Below are 19904 nucleotides of genomic sequence, written 5' to 3'. Positions count from 1 at the left end.
ATATCTTTTTTTATGCAAATTTTATGCTTTTTTTTCTAAAAAAAAGATAATATATATAAACAATATCAAAATATTTCAAAAAAATCAATAAATACCTTTAAAAATCCCGTATTTTACTACTTTTTTTACTTTTTTTATTTTTTAATTTATTTGGAGGTTCAAAAGCTGATATGGATTTATACTACGTTTTAACCGGCTCCAACGTCCAAAAAATTAAAGAGATATTCCTCCATAAAAAAAAGCTTAAATACGGGTTAAATTAGACATGGGAGAAGTTAGTACATTGATTGTTGAAGGTAGTTTTGCTTATAAGGTAATTTTTCCAAAAAGATCGGTGAAAAACGGATAGATATTGATGATTTGAGAACAGTTAGAAGAAATAGCAAGTTTTATTGATACTTTGAATGAGGATACAGGAAAGGACTCTCTCTTATCGGAACTTGAAGGTATTTCAGTAGAAGAGAATAAAGATTTATGCCTTGAAATATTGGTTAATGAGAGCCATGCGTTGTCAAGATGTAGCGAAAAAGGTTTATATAAATATATAAAAATAAATAGAAAAATAAGGGTTTATTTGTATGATAGACTATAGAGCGGCATGGAATTTATTTATATATTTGATCCAGGAGTCGTCGTCGATTGAAAGGTTGCTTCCTAAAGTATTATCTAATTTAGTTATACCAAATTTTCCAAATGGACCGATATATTTTCTTAGTACATTATCAGTACTTTTTAATACATTACCATCGAATTCTATTTTGAAATATGATGTTTTTTGTGTAATTCTTAGAGTAGCAAATGAACAAAAACTATTTGATTTTATTTTATCTCAAATTAAAGATATTTCAGAATGGCTTACAGAATGGGGTGTAGATAATAATGCAAAAAGGGATTTATTTCTTGTTATATCGGGATATGCTTTAGAATATGATAAACAGTAAGTTTTTTTAAAAAAAAAAGAAATATTGATGATTTATATAATTTTTATTTTTAGAATTTCATTAGAATTTATTATTAAAGCTTTACGGACATATTCTCCATCGGAAATGGCGTCTGCTAGTGATTTAGCAAGACAAGCTATTATTTCGTCAGTTTCTCATCCAAAACAATATCAATTCGACGATATTGCAGCTATTGATGCTATACAATTTCTCAAAAATATTAATGATCCTTCTTTTTATTTGTTAGAGGTTTTTATGGTTGGAACATTAAAGGATTATCTTTCTTTTCTTAATACGCATCGACAATGGGTTGAAAATAGCGGTAAATTTCTTATTTTTAAATTTATTTTTATTAAATTAGTTATAGGACTTGATCAAGATGTTGCATCGAAGAAAATTCACCATTTAACTTTAGTTTCTTTAGCTGCATCTTCTACTTCAAGAGTGCTTTCATATTCTGAGATAGCAAATGCACTAAATATTGATATCTCTGAAGTAGAAATGTATGTAATCGATACAATTCGTATAGGTCTTTTAGAGGGTAGATTGTCTCAATTATCAAAGACCTTTTTAATTCATCGAAATACATATAGGGTTTTGGGTAAAGAACAGTGGATCGATTTAAAATCAAAATTGAATGCTTGGGAAAGTAATTTAGAAGGGATTTTAAAAGTAATTAAGCAGAATAAAACAAAAGTTAGTGAAAATGAAGATGAATTAGCTTATCTTTCATCGTCTGTCGAAATAGAAGTATAAAAATATCTTAATAAATTGTATCATAAAAATATTCTTTAATTATTTTCTTATGGCAATGATTTTAAGAAAGGTCCTATTTGATCTAAAGTTTCTTGATATGTATCTGTTCCTTATTAGTCATTATTTTATACTTATACTTAACATACTTTCAATGCTATTTTCACATGCAACCCGTATTAGTTTTCCTTGTTTTTCCATATATTCAAGAACTGGAACTGTTAATTCTTGATGTGTTTTAAATCGTTTTTGAATCGTATCGATATTATCATCTCGTCGTCCTCTTGCTAATAATCGTTCAATTAAAATAGATTCTGAACAGTGAAAGTCCAGTGTAAATTGACATGGACATACCTATTTATTTAACTTTCATCTAAAAAAAATTTGTTTTAATACATTTTTTTCAAATGCCTGCATTTGATCGATTTTCCTTGGAAACCCATCGATCAAAAACCTTTTTTTCCCTCTTGTAACTGATTGAATCATCTCATCTTTAAGTAATGAAATTGTTACATCCATTGGAACAATTTGTCCATTTTGCATCGATTGTTGAATCATACTAGCATATCCTGATCCCGGACGTGCTTGTTCTTGTCTTAACAAATCTCCTGCTGATAAATGTACAAAATCATAGTCCCTAACTAATTGTGCACATTGTGTCCCTTTACCCGATCCTGGTCTTCCAAGAACAAAGACTACTGTCACTTCTTTAGGGTCAAACCATGGTTTTCCATTATTTTTATTAGATTCTTTTTTTATATCGCCAAAAAGACTTTTTTTCCATAAATTCCAATACTTATTCTTTTCCTTTACTTTCTTTACTTCTTTATTTGCTCTATTACGGCTCTGAGTCTTCCATGTCCAACAAATTATTCTATCAATCATTTTATATCTTAATTTTCCCTTTATTAATCACTTTATATCCGTTTTTTATCACTTAAAAAACTAATAAAAACATAATAAAATATAAAAGGCTATATTTATATATAAAACATATTTAAAGGCTCTTAATTAAATCTATAAAACTCTTAAATCTTAAATTTAATATTTTAAGCGCACGTTTAAGGCTGAAATCGACGAATAAGAAAAGGCAGTATTATGTGAGGATATAGAGTAAATATTGAAAGATAATGGTTGTTTTATAATAAAAATATAATATATTTATAGGAGAAAAGGTTATATGTTGTTTTGAATTAATTTATTTTGTATTATTTGTTAATATTCTTTGTTAATCTATAATGGTCACGTGATTTTCACGTGACTTTTAAACTTGTATATTAAAAGAATGATAGATTTATAGAAGAATTTTGAGTATTTCTTTAAATATTTTATATTTTTATAATATTTTATTTATAGAAAAGTTATTTTAAAGGTAAAATTTTTGTTTAAAAATTTTAAATAAAGATTTATCTGTAATTTATACAAATAAATCAAGAATTTAAATATAATTTTATAGATAGAAAGGATCTGAAAAGAATTTTGGTTGTTTTTTTAAGAAAAAATCTTAATTTATTAATTATTGGAATTTATTAGATCTCGTAGCTTTATTAGAGAACTATTAACGTCTGAAAAATAAGATAAGCAATATAAGGTTATAAATGGATAAAAAAGATTAATTTGTTAATAATTTTCTATTAATTATACGATATTTCTTAAATATAAGGGGTTTATGTCTTAGAATGGGATCAGCAACATTACTTTACCGAAAACTTTTGATTTATATTAGTTTTTTTGAAGAATCTATAAAGTAAATATGAATATAAAGAATGAAAAGGATAATTAAAGGAATAGGACGTATTTGAAAAGTTATATTAAAATGAGATTTATTGTTAATCGGAATTTGAAGGATCCAGTACGTATTAAGAAAGCGTTTCGAGATGGTAAAATGGCATTGATATGTTTGAACAAAGCGACCTATGGAGATCTTAAGAGTTTAGATAAGATAATGGAATTGACATACGGACGACGAGGTAGACGAAAACATGAATTTTTGCGTGTATTTTTCCCCATTGAATAAAATAAAACATGAATATTTTTTTAGCCTATTTTGGGAACATTGAGGAGAGGAGAAGCGACGATTCCAGGACTTCCTCGTACGAAATATCCAGTTATATCAGCTGAATTTCGAGCACTTATTCAATCGCAGAATCCAGATTGGTTATTACGTTTAGAAAGTAATAAATCTAATGAAGATAAAATGTTAAATCGAAAGCATGAAGCAAATATTCGATGGAAGTCTTTTTCATTTATTTATCGAAAGATTTTTGCACCATTGCCTTTAAAAGAGATCGAGAAATTAGAACAATTTTCTAGAGGTGAAAAAATTGGACTTACTTCCTCTTTGTTTCGAAAACAGCGTTTGCCAATGCCTCGTTTTACTGATGCACATTATATAACACCTAGATTTCGAAGAAGAATTTATCAAAGACTACTTATGAAATGTCCAAAACTTGTTTATGATATTAATCATGGATGGACTGTTGAATGGTCAAAAGAAGCTTCATTTAAAAATACGAGAGCTAATTTAATTCATAAAGATATGTTTTCTTATAAGCAAATTTAATTTTATACAAAATTCACGAATTACAAAATGTTAATTAATAATATATTTCTTTTTAATTTCTAGTCATTAATTTTATATAATTATTGATGTTTTAGTTTATTTTATTGAGAATATTCTAATTCTTTTGTTTTTATACTTTAATATCATTATTTATAAGGTTTTAACCGTAGTTAATATATCGAACATATATAAAATTAAGAGCCAATTCTCTTGAAAAAAGAGTAAAAAAGACATAAAAGAAGGCACTACTCATTTATATGAACATATATTTGTTTATATTTATATTTTAAACCAGTTTAAACGAAAAAAAACGGTTAAAAATGGTTAATCAGCACAAAAGAGCACTATCAAGACATCAATTTGGATCGTCATCATCTAAAAGAACAAGAGTTCCATCAGCACAACATGTTCCATTAAATGATGATGTTGAGGAGAAGCAGTTGCGTCGAAAAGAGCGCACAGAACATGATGAAAAGAATCGAAATATGCTTATTACTCCATCAACGCCTTATAAACAAATGAAATCTAGAATGAATTCACCAAATACAACAAATAATACGGATATTTCATTTTCTGGGTTTACATCGGCTCCTAAAGTTCCAATACTTGCTAATTTTGAAGAATGGATGAAAATGGCTACTGATAATGTATATATATAATTATGGAAGCCATATAAATTGTTGATAAAAATACAGAAAATTAATGCAACTAATAGTTGGAATTTTGCACTTATTGATTATTTTCATGAAATGACGTTTTTGAGGGAAGGAGATGGCATCAATTTTCAAAAAGCGTCATGTACATTAGATGGATGTGTTAAAATTTATACATCAAGAGTTGATTCAGCAGCAACAGAGACAGGAAAGCTTTTGAGTGGTCTTACGTGTGGAAAATGTATTTAGAAATGTTTTTTTTGTATTTGATAATAGCGTTAATGGTTAATTTTAGCATTAAAAGTTGATAAGGATGATCAGGAAGAGGATGGTGATAATGATATGAATGCAGAGAATGCAGAATTTGAAAAGCAAAAGAAAAATAGAAATAAGGTATGTATTTGTTTAATTATGTATTGGATGATTTAGATTTTAGCGATCAGAGGCGACGCTTGTTAAGGACTTTTCAGCATTACAGATTAAAAAGTTTGATTTGGAATTTTCTGTTGACCCACTTTTTAAAAAAGTTTCAGCAGATTTTGATGAAGGCGGTGCAAAAGGATTGTTGTTAAATCATTTATTTATTGACCGTCAAGGTAGAATTGTTTTTGATACAGATGATGCTATACCAGATGAAATTGATTCAATTTCTAATGAGAATATTGAAGATATTGATTTAAGTAGTCTTCAAGGTATGTTTTTTTATGTGATTTAAAAGTCTGATATTTTAGAAAAATTTATGTCTATTATGTCTAATTTAGATAATATTGAAATATGTCCCTCATTCAAGAATTTAAATTTTGGTGGAGATTTTTCTTTTTCTTCATTAAAAATTGTTAGTGATTTTAATGAAGAAAATGGAAATTTTTTAATTAGTGACACTGTTTTACCTGATGAAGATGGATCTGCAGATGAATATGATATTGATAATAAACAACTTCCTATGATTATTGAGGATAATTCTTCTGATTTGCAACAATGTAATGTTTGGGGTGAAGACACAGTCTTAAATAAATTGGAGGATCATGATGAGAAATCAGATCCATTAAAAGTCTGGAATGGAAATGATTTTAGTATTACAATGGATGAAACAGATGATAAGATTTTTGAGTATTTCGATCAAGCCTTAAAGAGGAATTGGGTTGGACCCGAGCATTGGAAAATTCAGAGATTGCATAAAGGTAATATTTTTTTATAATATTTTTATTTACTTATTTTATGATAGGAAAAGCAGATGTTGTAGAACCAAAAAAACAAAAGGAAAAAAAAGAGCCTTTCTTAATTGATTTTTTTGATGATAAACCCATTGATTTTGATTCTTTATTTTCCCCTGGAGGGACAAATATATATCTTCCTAAAACACAATGGATATCAAAAACTCGAAATCTTTTGCCTGATGATATATATTTTAATTCAAAACAACTTTTACGTTTCTTTACAAAGCCTAAATCAAAGGTTTGTGAATTGTATTTTCTATGAGATAATTTGTTAAATTAAATTAGATATTTGGAAAATATGTAGATTCTCGTGAAGATATAGAGATTACTTCAAAATTTTCTGCTAAAACTGGCGTTGATAATGAAGAGAAGAAAGGTAATGGACTTTTTAAATATATATATATATGATTATTAACATTTTTATGAATTTAGACCAACCAACTTATGATGCAAGCTTTTTTAATGATCAAGATATCGGTGTAGCAGGCGATATTCATGATGATGATTACTTTTCAGATGCAAAGGAAGAGATCATTCCTAATGATGATGAACATAAGACTGATATAGAAGTTTTAAATTCATTTATTACATCTTTTAAACCTAAATCAGATCAATTAAATTATGCAAAAACTGCTAAAAAGGTAGACGTTAAACAATTAAAGGAACATATTTGGAAAGAATTGGATTTTGATAATTTAAAAAATGTATTTTTACTTTTTTTTTATTATTATTTCTAAAAAATATTTATAGAATCATATCTTACATTCTGATCCTAAAAAAACTGAAAGGAAATTTACTGATATTTTAAAAGGGCTAAAGAATATTTATTCTGAAAAAGAAATGGCTGATATTTCCATTAGTTTTTGTTTTATATGTCTACTTCATTTGGCAAATGAAAAAGGTTTAATCATTCAAAATAATGAGAGTTTAACTGAATTAAAAATCATGTTGGATACAACAATCAAACCAATCTGATGCAAATTATATCTTATCAAAACAGATATTTTTCTCCAAAATGTTTTATACTTTATTTTTCTTCAGGTTTACTTATTCTATATACTCTTCTGCCATCTTCTTTAGCTCCCACTCACGTTCAAAGTTATTGCGCAACTGTGTAAGTTGATAAAGTAGGTCTCTTCCTGCATTGCTTACTGCATCTCTAGGTTCATAACCTTCTTCTGTTTGAACTCTAAGGACAAATTTGTGCTCTAAAATAGGATGTGGAACACGATATCCTGCAAATAATACCCTCTCATCTTGAAGCAATTGTCTATAAAGATAAATATACTATGTTGATCACTTTTTTTCAAAAAAATTACTCTCTCAACATATTTCCAAGTGTATGATCTTCATTTAATACTGTAATATTTGCTGCATTTGGGACCTTTGGATCAATATCAAATGTTACTTTCTTTGCACCTTCAGGAAGTAGTAATAACTCCCATCTTTCAGGAATATTTGACATTTTTTATATATTTTTTAATAAGCGGCCGGTTTTTAAAGATACAAAAAAAACATAAAATAATGTTTTAGGTATTTATTTGTTACTCATTTCATTGTATTTTATTATATTTTAGTTTATTCTGAAAGAAAAATACATAAGAAAGAAATAATGTTAAAGATTCATAGCAAGAATGAATATAAGAAAAGTTAATAAGAAATATCTATAGAACCTGTTTATGATTAGTTTGTTTTAATATGTATGTAATAGAGAGTTATACTTTTCCTACGATACTAGATGAACGTGGATGAATAGTTGGTGTTTTTTTGAGTTTAGTGCCTTTTTGAATTTGGTTTAGTAATGCATTTCTGTTAGCAGAAGATGAGTTTATATTCGCAGGCAAAGGAGGAGGTGGTAAAGATGAAGGAGAAGTATGTAGATCAGTTGCTGGTAATTTGGATATATCGGTTTTAGATGTTTGTGGAGATTTTTTGTTAGCCTCCATATTTCCAAATAGAATAGATGCAAGTTGAGCAGGACTCTTTTTAGCAATGACACTATCATCACTACTATCGCTCTCATATGTATATTGAGATGTAGACCAGTTATTTGAATCTGTTTGACCATCAGAATGAGATGCTTTTAATACTGGTACTATTGGTGGTGATGAATAAAGTTGTGCACTTGATGCAGTATATGAAGTATCTATAGAAGAATTGGATTTGTTTTGACTTTGCATGTTTGCAAAAGGATTACTTGGTTTATTTAAAGATGTAAATGATTCTGAAATGCTAAATTGAAGAAATGGATTAGTTCTGGATGTATGTTGCGGTTGTATTAAATCGGCTATAAAGATTAATTGAATTTGATGAATGTTTAATTATTTTTTATACCTTTTGATTTATCCTTGTTTTCTTTTATTTCATATTTTTCATTTTCTAAAGAAAGTTTTTTTATTTCTTCTTCCATTTCAGCTCGTCTACGTTGAAGCAATAGTTCTTCTTGCTTTTTGTTTTCCATTTCTTCTTTTAATTTGCGTAATTTTTTTTCCTTTTCAGATAAATCATGTTTTTTATCTCTTCCTTTTATTTCACATACTTTTTCTACGTTCTTAAGTTGTATAGCTTCTTTAAGTTTTTTAATACGTTCTTCTTGTGCTTCTTTTTCTGCAAGTAGTTCTTTTTCTCTTTGTAATGCTTGATTTAACATTTCTGATTGCTGATCTAATGCACTTTCTTTAATTGAATTTTGTTGAACATAATACTGGTCTATTTCTTTAAATTTATTAATCTCTAATGAATCTTTATCTTTTTCAAAGTCTTTATTTTCCTCCTTTTTCTCTGTTTCTTTTATATCATTTATTTGTGTTTTATCAATAGTTAAAGGATTATTAGATCCTGATGATCTTTTATGGAGATCGATACCCATTTCTGCTAGGCGTTCATTCATACGACGTTCTGCTTCTGCCTTAATCCATGCTGCTTTGTCTCTATTTTTATCAATAGAAACAAAGGAACTTGTAGTATCATTTTTATATGTAAACTCGGAATATTTTGTCTTTGAAGGATTAACATTTGATTGTTCCGTAAAAGTAGAACTATTTAAGAATTGATCCTTTTTAAGACAACTGCTGAAATTAAAAAAATATAAATATGATATTGAACATACTCTAAATCTTTTTTTTCTTGAGGCTTGCGCATTTTTTCTAAATCAAGAATAAATTTTTTAACTTCGTTTTGAACATCAATTCCTTTATTCCATTTTTTTCGTTCATAATTATTTTGTAAAAATCTATTCTGAAAATCTTTGAGTTTAGATTTTAAATCGTTTTTTAACTGTTCAGCGCTTTCTTCAATATTAGATATTGTATTCTCATTGGATTGTCTTTCTTTATTTATATGAAATATTGCTTCAGTATAACGTTTTTCATAATCATTATCTTCCAATGATGTTGATTTTCCTGTAAGAATTGCCATTTGAGCTTTTAGTATTACTGCTGTTTTTGTTTCCCTTCTATTTGAATCGACTACTTTGCTATTTTTGAATTTTTCAGTTGAATCAGGATGATTTTTAGCATCACGTAGTTTAAAAAGCTCTATCTTTGCATCTGCAATTTCCTGCTCGACTTTTCGAATTTTGGAAATAATACTTGGAAGCTCTTCAGATAAATCTTGCAATTCTTCTACAAGAGTTTTATGTTCCTTTTCTAAATCATATAATAATAATGATGATTCTGGATGATTATCAATTTCCTCTTGTATAAGACGAATTTGACGATAGAGATGTTTTATTTCGTTTTTAATTTCTAATCCATGCTTTTCATCTTGAATATTAGTTGTATCTAAATTTCTTTCTTCATTTTTAATATTTTTGTTTAATTGATCAGTTGGTTCTTCTTTTTGCGCTGTATGTATAAAAGACGAATCAAAATCTTTTAAAGGTTCTTTTCGACGAGAAACAGGAATATATCCTATTTTATTATCATTGTATTTATATGTTGATGTTTCTTTACGATACAATTGGAAAGGATCATTGATAAATGGAGGTGATTTTACATAATCTCCAACATTCGGTGAAACAGGTTGCTTTTGCTGAGAATTAAAGTCACGTAGAAGTGATTTGACTTGATTAACTGATTCCGAGAAATTCTTTGATGATTGTAACATGAGTTCTTGTGGAAGTTCTAAGGGTATTTCATAGCCGTTTAATTTGAGATATATCTAATTAAATTATTAAATAAAAAGAAAACATATTTGTTTACTAAATGAAGAGCTATAGAAAATTCATCAATATTTAGTTTGCCAGAATTTTCAGAGTCAGCTAAATTCCTAGATGGATTAAAGATTGTTTATATGATTGGACTATTATTACCATATTAATTCTAGATCTTTCTTTGAAAGGCCACTTTGAGTAAATATTTCAACAGCTGTCTGTCCATCGATAAAGCCTGTCTTATAACCATTCCATGCCTTTAATTAAGTCTATAAATTTCTGTTTTTATACGTGTATTACCTTGAATATATTATCGTATGTTTGTTTTTCTTCTTTTGTTCTATCATTATTAATTAAATTATATATTTTAAAAATAAATATACATAGTCCATGTTAATTGAGTATTTGTATGTAAATTTAATGCCGACAATCCTTCTTTTCCCTTTCGAGGCATTAATTGTGATTGTAATGCATCGATTCCTGATAGTTTTCTTTGATTTCTATCTGTTACTCCCCATTGTTCTTGAGATGTTATATTTTTAAATTGTGCAGGATAATTTAGCGATCCTGTAAGCGATGGTTGTACAGATGCCATATAATGTACTGGCGTATGATGTACTGGAGGCTGAATATTTGATGTAGAAGATGAAAAAGACTGAAAATTCGTTGGTAGTTGTAAAAAATGTGCTTGGGTCCCTCCTGGTTGTGCCACTGCTGATGTTTGTGGCATTTGTACTAGTTTTGCCGTTTGAGTAGTTGACGAAGGTGATGCTCTATGCTGAGATACTGATACTGTTTTAAGATTCGTTGCAATTGTATTAGATGGTGCTGAATCTGGTACCGAAAGTAAAATTGATGAAACTACATCGAATACTTCATCGTAAATTACATCTGGAATCTTGTCTGGTACACTTTTTCCTGATACTGCCATATTGCACAAATGCATTGCCAATACAAATTCGGGCATCATCAGCTGTCCCGATTTAGTTGTATCTGCATGTTCCCTATTCTATTGTCAGCTTTTCTTTTTATTTTATTCAAATATTCTTTCACCATATTTTTGAAAGAACTGATGGTGTAAGACATGATTTAGACATAATAGATTTTGCTATTTCCCCACTAATTACAATACTATCTCCAACTGCTGATTTAAACAGCTTTTCAAATTTCTCTTGATCGCTTGCTGTTACAAATGATAGTCTCACTAAATACTTCAATTTTAAAAAATAAAATACTCTAATAATATTCACATTTTCCTGTTTTTTTTTCTGATGTATCTGACATGTCTTGACCTGATATATATGTTCCATGTGTACCTCCTGCTGATGAAAATACTGCTGTTGATCCTCTAATTTCTGAACCCTGGGAAAATGTTGGTAGACCTGTTAATCCTCCAGAACCCGTTAAAAATGGATAATTTGTTTCATTCATAGGCAATCTTATTCCTTTAAAATACAATAAATCTGATATTATGTTTTTGTTGCTGCTCAAAATAACTAACAAATATAATTTACTGTAATTTCTTTTAGAACCCTTGAAAATATGTTTTTATATTTGTTGTTACAATGTTTAAGCAAAAACTCTGTATTTTTATTAGAAAAATAAAATATAACGCCCGAGACTAGATGATTAAGGCCTTAGTATATCTTATGCACGTAAAATGTATATAAAACGTACATAAAAAATATTTAAATAAGATAATAAGATAAATATATATTTAAATAAAGAAAAATTATAGATTAAAAGAAGATTATTTAATATATTAAAAACGATAAAATTTTTGTATTATGAAGTGTTTATGTAAAATAAGATCAGAATTTTTAGATATAAACTAGTTATTTAAGATTAATTGTATAGTATTTTTGAATATTTTTTATGTATATTTTAGACAAAGAAAAGAGGTAAAAATTAAAAAGTAATAAATAAAATAATATACATAAAAATGGTATTAGAAAAGGTTATTATTGTTTATAGAATAAGTAGATTTCCTAGTAATCTTTTTTTTTTGATTTATTCAACAAAAAATCTCACTTAAATCAAAAAAAAGTTAAAAATATTTCTTTTTCAAATATTTTTTGATTTTCTTGTTATTATTATCTTATTCCTTTTGAAAATCTCCTTCTCCACCCGGAATTAACTTTTTAAAATTATATTAATATAATATATTATAAAAAATATATTTATACCATACAAATCCCATTTCCATTTAGTAAAAGTTGTTTATGTTTTTCTAATGTTCCTGTAGAAACATTACTATATTATAATATTAGATAAATATTAATAATAATTGATGAATCCGTTTACTATTCTGTTACATCTTCAAGAACCATATCTTTGATGATAAATATTAAGAAAATAATAAATAAACAGAGAACTTACTGACATAATCGTCAAATCCTAAAAGAGTTCCAGAGAATTCTGTATTTCCCTTCATAATAATCCAGATCCTTGAGCCTATACACTTATCCACTAATTCTATTATATTATATTAGAATAAACTCATAAAAAAAAGATAAAAATATAAACTTCTTACCAAGTGGAAGTAGTGTAGATGTTGACATTCTAGAATCTAATGAATATGTAGTTTATTTGCTTTTTAGCAGTTTATATATATAGTAAATTTCGAGATTTCATATCGTCTGAATAATAAAAAAATTAAAGAGTTTTCTAAGTATAGAAAAGTATAATATTAATAAATATAATAAGAAATAAGTAGAATCCTATTTTTTATTAATAATAAGCCTATTTTAAAGGACTAAATAATAATTTTTAAGGGTTAAAAAAAGATATTTTTAAATATTGAAAAATCAAACGAATTTTGTATGAATATGAGTTATATTTTATCATAAGATAAAGTGAATTTTATTGAGATATTTATATACTTTTTATAATTAAGAGATTTGGATTAAGTAAATAAACGAAGGATATTTAAAAAAATCGCATTAGAAGCTTTATTATGCAAAGATTATTCAATACTTTTTGTTTTTATAGGAATTTATTTTTAAAATCTGAAAGATTGTCATTTTTTCTGAAAAAAAAGGTTATATATTCAATTATTAAGATGTCTGTTCAGCGTTTATCATCAACATATTCAAATGGGGAGAAGAATGATAGTTTTGCCAGTAATAAGGAGTCTAAACAAGTTCCTGAGCCGAAAAAATATCGTTATTGGAGTTATATGGATATTAAGAATAGTCAGGGTAAACCTCAAGCTAAGATACATTATATTTTAAAATTATCTGGAGTTCAAGATGCTATATCTCTTCTTAAAGGGCCATATCTTGGATTTGACATGGAATGGAAGCCTCATGGAGATTCTAAAATTGCTGTTATTCAATTGAGTGATGCGAATTCTATTGTATTATTTCATTTATCTCAAATGGATTTAGAAGGTGAGTAATTTTAGTATATATGTTTATTATTTATCATGAAGGGACATTTCCTAGTCCTCTTAAAGATTTGCTGGAAAATCCATATTTTATAAAATGTGGAGTTGGTGTAAGAAATGATGGTTATAAGTTATATAAAGATTTTGGTATTATTGGGACTGGATTTTTGGAATTAAGTCAATTGGCAATTACTGTTGATAAAGATAAATGGGATCCGAGTTTACGTCTTATAGGGCTTACAAAATTGGCAGAGGAGTATCTTGGAAAACCTCTTTTTAAAGGCAGTGTGAGATATAGTAATTGGGAAAATGAGTTAATTTTTAAACAAATGCATTGTATAAATATTTATTTATATTTTTTAATTTTTCTAACTTTATAAAGATGCTGCTACAGATTGTTTTGCTGGACTTAAGATATTTGAAAGGCTTAATGATTTAAGACAATCATCTGATGTTCCTTTAGATATCCCAGAACTTATTGATATGCATTTAGATCCTTCTGTTATTGATGATATTCAAAAAAAGGAAAAAGATAATATTATTACGGCTTGATATATATATATATAAATTCTAACGAATTTATGGATAATCTAATATCTGAAATTTCTTTTTTTTATTTAATTCGTTGATTAATTTCTATATTTAAGTTTTTTACAAAGTATATGTTTTTAGCTTAAAATAATTAGATTGTTTAATGAACATTTATTGAAAAAAGGCTGAAATTTTATTTTTATATTTCTTTTTATTCAGAATATTTATTTTTCCATTATGATATATATATAATAGTTATAACATGAGAGATATCTTTATGATATTATATACAATTAATATTATATACAATTGGTTTTATCAAAATTGTTTAATATATCTACATAATAATTTTCATAAATCTTTATTTTTGGTTAAGATTTTAATATATTTAATATAAATCTAAAGTATTGTACTTTCATTAAGCTTTATTTAAGATATCACTTTTTTGAACTTGAAAATTGAATAATCAAAATAATACAAAATCTGGTTTTTCAAAAAATAATTGAGTTTTGATATATTAATTTAGATTTCTTTGAAGAGTCATTCAAATAAATAACTTTAATATTTAGATGATGAGTTTATTAAAAAAAATTAATTTTCGTTGAACATTTTTAAACCTTGTAATGAACTTTTTGAAATACCAAGAGCTGGTTCAATTTCTAAAAGACTCTTCTCACCAAAAATCGAAAGTGCAGCGAGGGCGAAATAGGAATGCATTACATCTGACATATATTAACAATTTAGATATTAATTCTATGAATAAACCTGGATATTGGCCCTTAGATTTTACAAACCCTCCTATGCTATGAGTTTTATTTAAAAGGAATTCTTTACATGATTCTTTATATATATAATTCATATCATCATCAAGACACTTTTTATATTAGAATAACATAATGAAATTTAGTTTTATACTTTTAATGCCGCTCCAACCCAAAAAGAATAACATGTATCAGAAGGTTTATTTGTTCTTCCTGAAAACCCTCCGTAATCATCAATATTTGATAATTGTTTTTTCAGCAACCAATCTACAGTTTTTTCTAAAGATAAAGATGATAGCTTTTTATTTACAAAAGGCGACATATCTCTGAGTAAACTAAGTGATGCAACTGCGCAATATGTATACCCCGCTTTAAAATGTATTAACATATATCATGAGAAATTATTGCAACTGTTACCATGTGATTCTCTCTTTGGATTTTCTGAAAATCCATGATCATATGACTAATACTAGTTATATATATATTTAAAATAAATAAAAAAATAAAAAACCTGCCTTGCAAGATTCTATATATTTTAAAAGAGGTTCTGTTTGTATATATTTATCTATATTTTTGCATCCAAGGATATAAAAAGTAGCAATTGAACAATATGTAAATCTTATATCTGTTTTCTCTAAATAATGTATATTTTCGTCATTTACTAAACATGGATGAAAACTCCCATCTTCATTCTGTAAACGTGCAATTGATTCTATGATATTTTTCCTATTTAGCCTTTTCAAATCGTCTTTAAGTATTAGAAGAATACATATTGCAAAATATGTAGATGCTATATGAACTAAATTATCACATGAAGGTTGAAAAGATTCTGTTGCTGGCCAATCACGAAATCCATTTGATACTTGACATGAATATATCCAATCTATCCAGCTTTTCCTTTGTAAAGATGTTGTAGACGTTTCTAATGAACCAAGAAGATCAAGAGAAGAGATACAAAAAAAACATATACTCATTCGGCTTGTATCTGTAAATAAATAATTATGTGGAAGCATTTTTAAATGTCGTAGATGAAATTCTGTCTGTTTATTAATATCCAAAGACATTGTTAATTGAATTATAGTATAAGACCAATGTTTTTAACCCAAATTTCCCTTTTTTTTCAAGTAAATGATATTTTTATAAATAAATAAATAGATAGATTGATATATTGATATAATAATAATAATCCAAAAGACTTGTTCCTTTTATAACTAGATTTAAACTAAAATAACGCCTGTAATAATGAACGAACGGTATTGAAAGAGCTTATTAAGACAATGGATTTAACTAATTCTGTGTCCTCGTAATTACATACCAAATATACCAAAATTATTTATAATGACTTATTCAAAAACATTATTAATTTTATAAAAATATAATTTTTAAACCTTTATTTCTTTGATTAAAAGATATAAATATGGTTAAAATACAGTAAATCTTACTTTTTGATTTCTTAATAATAAAAATATATATTTTTACTTGTCAAGTACACAAATATATATGATTAAGGCTTATATGGTATAAAGTTTAAAAACAAAATTAAACAAACAATATATTTAATACTTTTATTAAAATAGTTTATCGGGAAATAAAATAAGAAAAAATGAACATTCTATCCCTAGCCCTGAAACATTTTCTAAAATGATGAAATATTTGTATATAATAAACTATTTATAGAAAAAGAAAAATGCACAATACGGCATTAATAATACGTGATGATATCCGAAATATAAGTTTTTTATATCCATGTAAAAAAAAAACAGAGATATGCAATATTAAAGACTTTCAAGTTGTTGATTAACTTCATTTAACTCTGCTTTGACGAGTTCATATTTTCTACTCATTTCTTCATATTTTGCCTCGATTTCGTCACGTTCTTTTTCCAATACTAATATTTTACGTTCATAATGTTCTGTTTTAACATCCATTTGTCGTAATCTTATCATTTTTTAAAAAAAATTTAAAATTAATTTATTATTTCTTACGCATCGGTTGTTTTTCGAAGATTTAAATCATTTAACTCAAGTTCCTCCTCAAGAAGTTGAATTTTTTTTTGAAGTGTTTCACTTATATTACGACATCCTGATTCTTCTTCTGCCGCCGTTTTTACTTCCGTTAATTGCACTTCCAATCGTTCAATCTCTTTTTCCAAAAGTTCATTTTTATGCGTTAAACTCATACATTCCTGTTCCTTCAATGATAATTCATATTCTAATTGTCTTATTCGTGCCGCTGCTTCATCTGCTCGTCCATTTGCTTCCTCTGCTTCAACACGTAATAAACTTAATTTCTATTATTTATATAAACATTTATTCTTCCAATCTCGCACATTTTTCCTATATCATTTTCTTTTCTTTATTTATATATTTAATTCTTAATAATTCCTCTTTAAATCCTTCATTTCCTTCTTCCATATATCTTCTTCCAAATATCTTCTTGCTGATCTTGTGCGTTTAAAAATATCGACTCACCTCTTTTAATTTCTCCATATTAAGTTCTATTTAATATCCAATTAGATGTTCTTATGTTATAAAATACCTTAAATTTTATATTGTTTTCTATAAAAAAAAACCTGTTAGAAACCATGTTTATACGGATATTTACTTACTTGCAGTAGAGAGATTTGTAATTTCCCGTATGTTTTTACAAGAGAAAACCTTAACCTAAGTAGATTGGTGTGGGGTTAGGGTTAGGGCGGGGGTTGGAGCGGGGGTTGGACTTGGAGTTGGAGTTGGAGTTAGGGATGAATTGGAGTTTAATAGGGGTTGGTTGATGTTTACAAGTTGATGTTTACAAGTTAGGAGTTATTTATTAGGAGTTGTTTATCAAGTGTTGTTTATCAAGTGTTAGGGGTTATTTGTTGCGAGTTAATTAAGTGTAATTGTTAGGTCTTCGTTATTAGGGTTGGTGTTTTGTTTTGGTGGGGTTAGGGTTAGGGTTATTTGTTAGGGTTTACTAGGTTATATGTTGGTGTTACGAGGTAGTTATGAGTGGAGTTATGAGTTAAGAGTTATGGGTTAGGGTTTAGGATGATGTTTTATTTAAGGGTTAGAGAGTATATATTAGTATTTAATGAGTATTTAAATGAGTATTTAATGAGTATTTAATCAGTATTTAATCAGTATTTAAAGGTTAATTATATTTTATTATATTGAGTATTAAAGTATTATATCGAGCATTATAGAGTGGAGTGGAGTGGAGTACTATAGATGTGTCGGGTTGGTGTAGTGTAGGGTTAGGTGTAGGTGTAGGGTTTATGTGTAGGGTTAGGTATTCGGTATTACAAATTGTTATTCGTTACAAGTGAAAAGTTTCATCGAGGGTTAATGTTCGAGTTAGGGTTACACGTTAGGGTTGCGTTAGGGTTGCGTTGGGAATTAGGGTTAGGTTATGAGTTAGGGTTTGGGGTTATGTGTTAGGGTTATAACCTAGGGCTGGGTGCTATGAACTAAGGGTTAGGTTTGTTCGTATAGTTAGGGTTGGGGGTTAGGGTTGCTCGTAGGGTTATATTCATTTATCAACAAACATTAAGAACCTTCTTACAAAATAATTATTAAACAAACATTTATACAAGAAAAATATTAAAATTTATTAGAAAATTATTGGTATTTTAAGATTGATTGATTGATTTTAGTTTAAACATATTTTTAGTGAAATTGAACAGCTAGTTTTTAATTCATAATATTAAGTTTGAGCTTAAGTTTGAGTTTGAGTTTAAGTTTAAGTTTATAAAACATTTTATCAGGGTTTATAAAATATCTTAAAGTTTTTATTTTTGGAAATTATTCTTGTTGGATTTGAAACTTTATATCAGTGCTTTTAGGGAACTTATAATTGTTAATATAGTATAAATTGATCAATTATTATTATGCATGAAGATAAAGAAAATATTATTGTAAGAGTAGCACAAACGCCAGTAACAACAGGAGAAATTTCGGAAAAAACAGGATATATAAGTAATTTACAGAAACAAGATGTAGGATTTTCAACGGCGTCATTTGTTACACCTCTTGGTAAAATTAATTAAAATTGAGTATTTTTTAGTATTAGTTAATTTGATAATTAATAGGACCTCGTCAAATTCTTGGAGGAAAAGATACAAATGTTAAAAATATGCCTATTTCAGTGTTAGGAGAAAAATCAAAGTTATTAAATACGAATTGGCCAATTAAAAATAAATGTTTATATACAACATCAGCAAAAAAAACAGAAAATAAATCAATTCATAAATCTTTACATGAAAAAAATACTATTGTTAATCCTTTTAAACAAAATGAATCGATATTAATAGAAAATCATGAAAAAGTTGTGGATCCAGAATATATGCCTCCTAAACCAAAATGTAGTGAGATATTTTCTTTTGATAATATTTTCTCTTTATTAATCAATATTTTAATAGCATTGGAAGAAAATATTCCTGGATTTTCGCCTGTCGATTTATCAACATTGCAATTATGGCCACTTTATAAATCTTATTTTAATAGATTAGACGATCAGGGTCATTGTGAATTAGAAAAAAGTTCTCAGGCTATTCTTGGTGATTCCTCTTGGAAATTAATTAATTTCTCGACTCATCCTTCTGATACTTCTACTAAAAAAAAAAATAAATCCACTACCAAATTATATGGCTATCAAAAACCAACTCTATCTTTTCAACAAAAATCTAATACAAATCTTCTATCTAATTCTACTCAAAAACCTCATTTTTCTCTTCTTCAAAAACAATTCGATTTATCTTTAAATGATTTCGGTCTAACACAAAACCATATCAATCCTATTCATGATCCTTTGCTTTCCGACAACCCTTTATTCTCCGATGATCCTTTTCCTTTTGAATTTTAATTAATTTATTCATTATTAATCTTTTTTTATTATTCATCTTTAATCTATATTATTATACAATTCAATCATTTCTATCTATTATCATACATTTTCTTTTATTAT

General features: G+C 27.0%; 11 protein-coding genes across 11 annotated transcripts; 5 read left to right on the top strand and 6 right to left on the bottom strand.

Annotated features, from left to right (window-relative positions):
* The first annotated feature begins 219 nt into the window (after positions 1 to 219).
* T552_00042 (hypothetical protein) lies at positions 220 to 1743 on the top strand. Its single transcript, XM_018368664.1, has 5 exons — positions 220 to 313; positions 371 to 530; positions 586 to 937; positions 995 to 1263; positions 1309 to 1743. The coding sequence occupies exons 1-5, from the start codon at positions 266 to 268 to the stop codon at positions 1695 to 1697; spliced, it is 1218 nt and encodes a 405-aa protein (XP_018227513.1). The 5' UTR covers positions 220 to 265; the 3' UTR covers positions 1698 to 1743.
* On the bottom strand, positions 1713 to 2624 carry T552_00041 (hypothetical protein). The gene is made up of 3 exons (XM_018368663.1): positions 2091 to 2624; positions 1844 to 2048; positions 1713 to 1800 (listed from the first exon to the last, which is right to left on the bottom strand). Exons 1-3 carry the CDS (start codon positions 2577 to 2579, stop codon positions 1745 to 1747), a joined length of 750 nt encoding a protein of 249 aa, XP_018227512.1. The 5' UTR covers positions 2580 to 2624; the 3' UTR covers positions 1713 to 1744.
* A 706-nt stretch (positions 2625 to 3330) lies between these two features.
* Positions 3331 to 4303, top strand: T552_00040 (hypothetical protein). The gene is made up of 3 exons (XM_018368662.1): positions 3331 to 3441; positions 3486 to 3690; positions 3736 to 4303. The coding sequence occupies exons 1-3, from the start codon at positions 3374 to 3376 to the stop codon at positions 4255 to 4257; spliced, it is 795 nt and encodes a 264-aa protein (XP_018227511.1). The 5' UTR covers positions 3331 to 3373; the 3' UTR covers positions 4258 to 4303.
* Positions 4304 to 4531: 228 nt separating this feature from the next.
* Positions 4532 to 7145, top strand: T552_00039 (hypothetical protein). Its single transcript, XM_018368661.1, has 9 exons — positions 4532 to 4904; positions 4953 to 5151; positions 5206 to 5303; positions 5347 to 5602; positions 5642 to 6091; positions 6136 to 6365; positions 6413 to 6503; positions 6560 to 6831; positions 6878 to 7145. The coding sequence occupies exons 1-9, from the start codon at positions 4578 to 4580 to the stop codon at positions 7100 to 7102; spliced, it is 2148 nt and encodes a 715-aa protein (XP_018227510.1). The 5' UTR covers positions 4532 to 4577; the 3' UTR covers positions 7103 to 7145.
* T552_00038 (hypothetical protein) lies at positions 7129 to 7632 on the bottom strand. Its single transcript, XM_018368660.1, has 2 exons — positions 7447 to 7632; positions 7129 to 7397 (listed from the first exon to the last, which is right to left on the bottom strand). The coding sequence occupies exons 1-2, from the start codon at positions 7590 to 7592 to the stop codon at positions 7175 to 7177; spliced, it is 369 nt and encodes a 122-aa protein (XP_018227509.1). The 5' UTR covers positions 7593 to 7632; the 3' UTR covers positions 7129 to 7174.
* A 166-nt stretch (positions 7633 to 7798) lies between these two features.
* T552_00037 (hypothetical protein) lies at positions 7799 to 11757 on the bottom strand. The gene is made up of 9 exons (XM_018368659.1): positions 11531 to 11757; positions 11334 to 11484; positions 10664 to 11284; positions 10581 to 10620; positions 10440 to 10537; positions 10330 to 10396; positions 9237 to 10288; positions 8462 to 9195; positions 7799 to 8414 (listed from the first exon to the last, which is right to left on the bottom strand). Exons 1-9 carry the CDS (start codon positions 11709 to 11711, stop codon positions 7843 to 7845), a joined length of 3516 nt encoding a protein of 1171 aa, XP_018227508.1. The 5' UTR covers positions 11712 to 11757; the 3' UTR covers positions 7799 to 7842.
* Positions 11758 to 12332: 575 nt separating this feature from the next.
* Positions 12333 to 12883, bottom strand: T552_00036 (U6 snRNA-associated Sm-like protein LSm5). The gene is made up of 5 exons (XM_018368658.1): positions 12814 to 12883; positions 12660 to 12755; positions 12585 to 12612; positions 12467 to 12533; positions 12333 to 12417 (listed from the first exon to the last, which is right to left on the bottom strand). The coding sequence occupies exons 1-5, from the start codon at positions 12839 to 12841 to the stop codon at positions 12379 to 12381; spliced, it is 258 nt and encodes an 85-aa protein (XP_018227507.1). The 5' UTR covers positions 12842 to 12883; the 3' UTR covers positions 12333 to 12378.
* Positions 12884 to 13298: 415 nt separating this feature from the next.
* Positions 13299 to 14263, top strand: T552_00035 (hypothetical protein). Its single transcript, XM_018368657.1, has 3 exons — positions 13299 to 13672; positions 13714 to 14004; positions 14051 to 14263. Exons 1-3 carry the CDS (start codon positions 13342 to 13344, stop codon positions 14218 to 14220), a joined length of 792 nt encoding a protein of 263 aa, XP_018227506.1. The 5' UTR covers positions 13299 to 13341; the 3' UTR covers positions 14221 to 14263.
* A 481-nt stretch (positions 14264 to 14744) lies between these two features.
* T552_00034 (hypothetical protein) lies at positions 14745 to 16070 on the bottom strand. The gene is made up of 5 exons (XM_018368656.1): positions 15476 to 16070; positions 15378 to 15423; positions 15115 to 15329; positions 14965 to 15073; positions 14745 to 14921 (listed from the first exon to the last, which is right to left on the bottom strand). The coding sequence occupies exons 1-5, from the start codon at positions 16022 to 16024 to the stop codon at positions 14791 to 14793; spliced, it is 1050 nt and encodes a 349-aa protein (XP_018227505.1). The 5' UTR covers positions 16025 to 16070; the 3' UTR covers positions 14745 to 14790.
* Positions 16071 to 16691: 621 nt separating this feature from the next.
* T552_00033 (hypothetical protein) lies at positions 16692 to 17495 on the bottom strand. Its single transcript, XM_018368655.1, has 3 exons — positions 17432 to 17495; positions 16946 to 17250; positions 16692 to 16898 (listed from the first exon to the last, which is right to left on the bottom strand). Exons 1-3 carry the CDS (start codon positions 17447 to 17449, stop codon positions 16736 to 16738), a joined length of 486 nt encoding a protein of 161 aa, XP_018227504.1. The 5' UTR covers positions 17450 to 17495; the 3' UTR covers positions 16692 to 16735.
* Positions 17496 to 18783: 1288 nt separating this feature from the next.
* Positions 18784 to 19848, top strand: T552_00032 (hypothetical protein). The gene is made up of 3 exons (XM_018368654.1): positions 18784 to 18973; positions 19030 to 19305; positions 19360 to 19848. The coding sequence occupies exons 1-3, from the start codon at positions 18829 to 18831 to the stop codon at positions 19800 to 19802; spliced, it is 864 nt and encodes a 287-aa protein (XP_018227503.1). The 5' UTR covers positions 18784 to 18828; the 3' UTR covers positions 19803 to 19848.
* Positions 19849 to 19904: the final 56 nt, after the last annotated feature.

Source organism: Pneumocystis carinii, assembly GCF_001477545.1.
Source record: "Pneumocystis carinii B80 chromosome Unknown supercont1.1, whole genome shotgun sequence".
NCBI classification, from domain to species: Eukaryota; Fungi; Ascomycota; class Pneumocystomycetes; order Pneumocystales; family Pneumocystaceae; genus Pneumocystis; species Pneumocystis carinii.
Note: the sequence above shows the minus strand (reverse complement) of the source record. Positions and strands in the feature narration are given on the sequence as shown.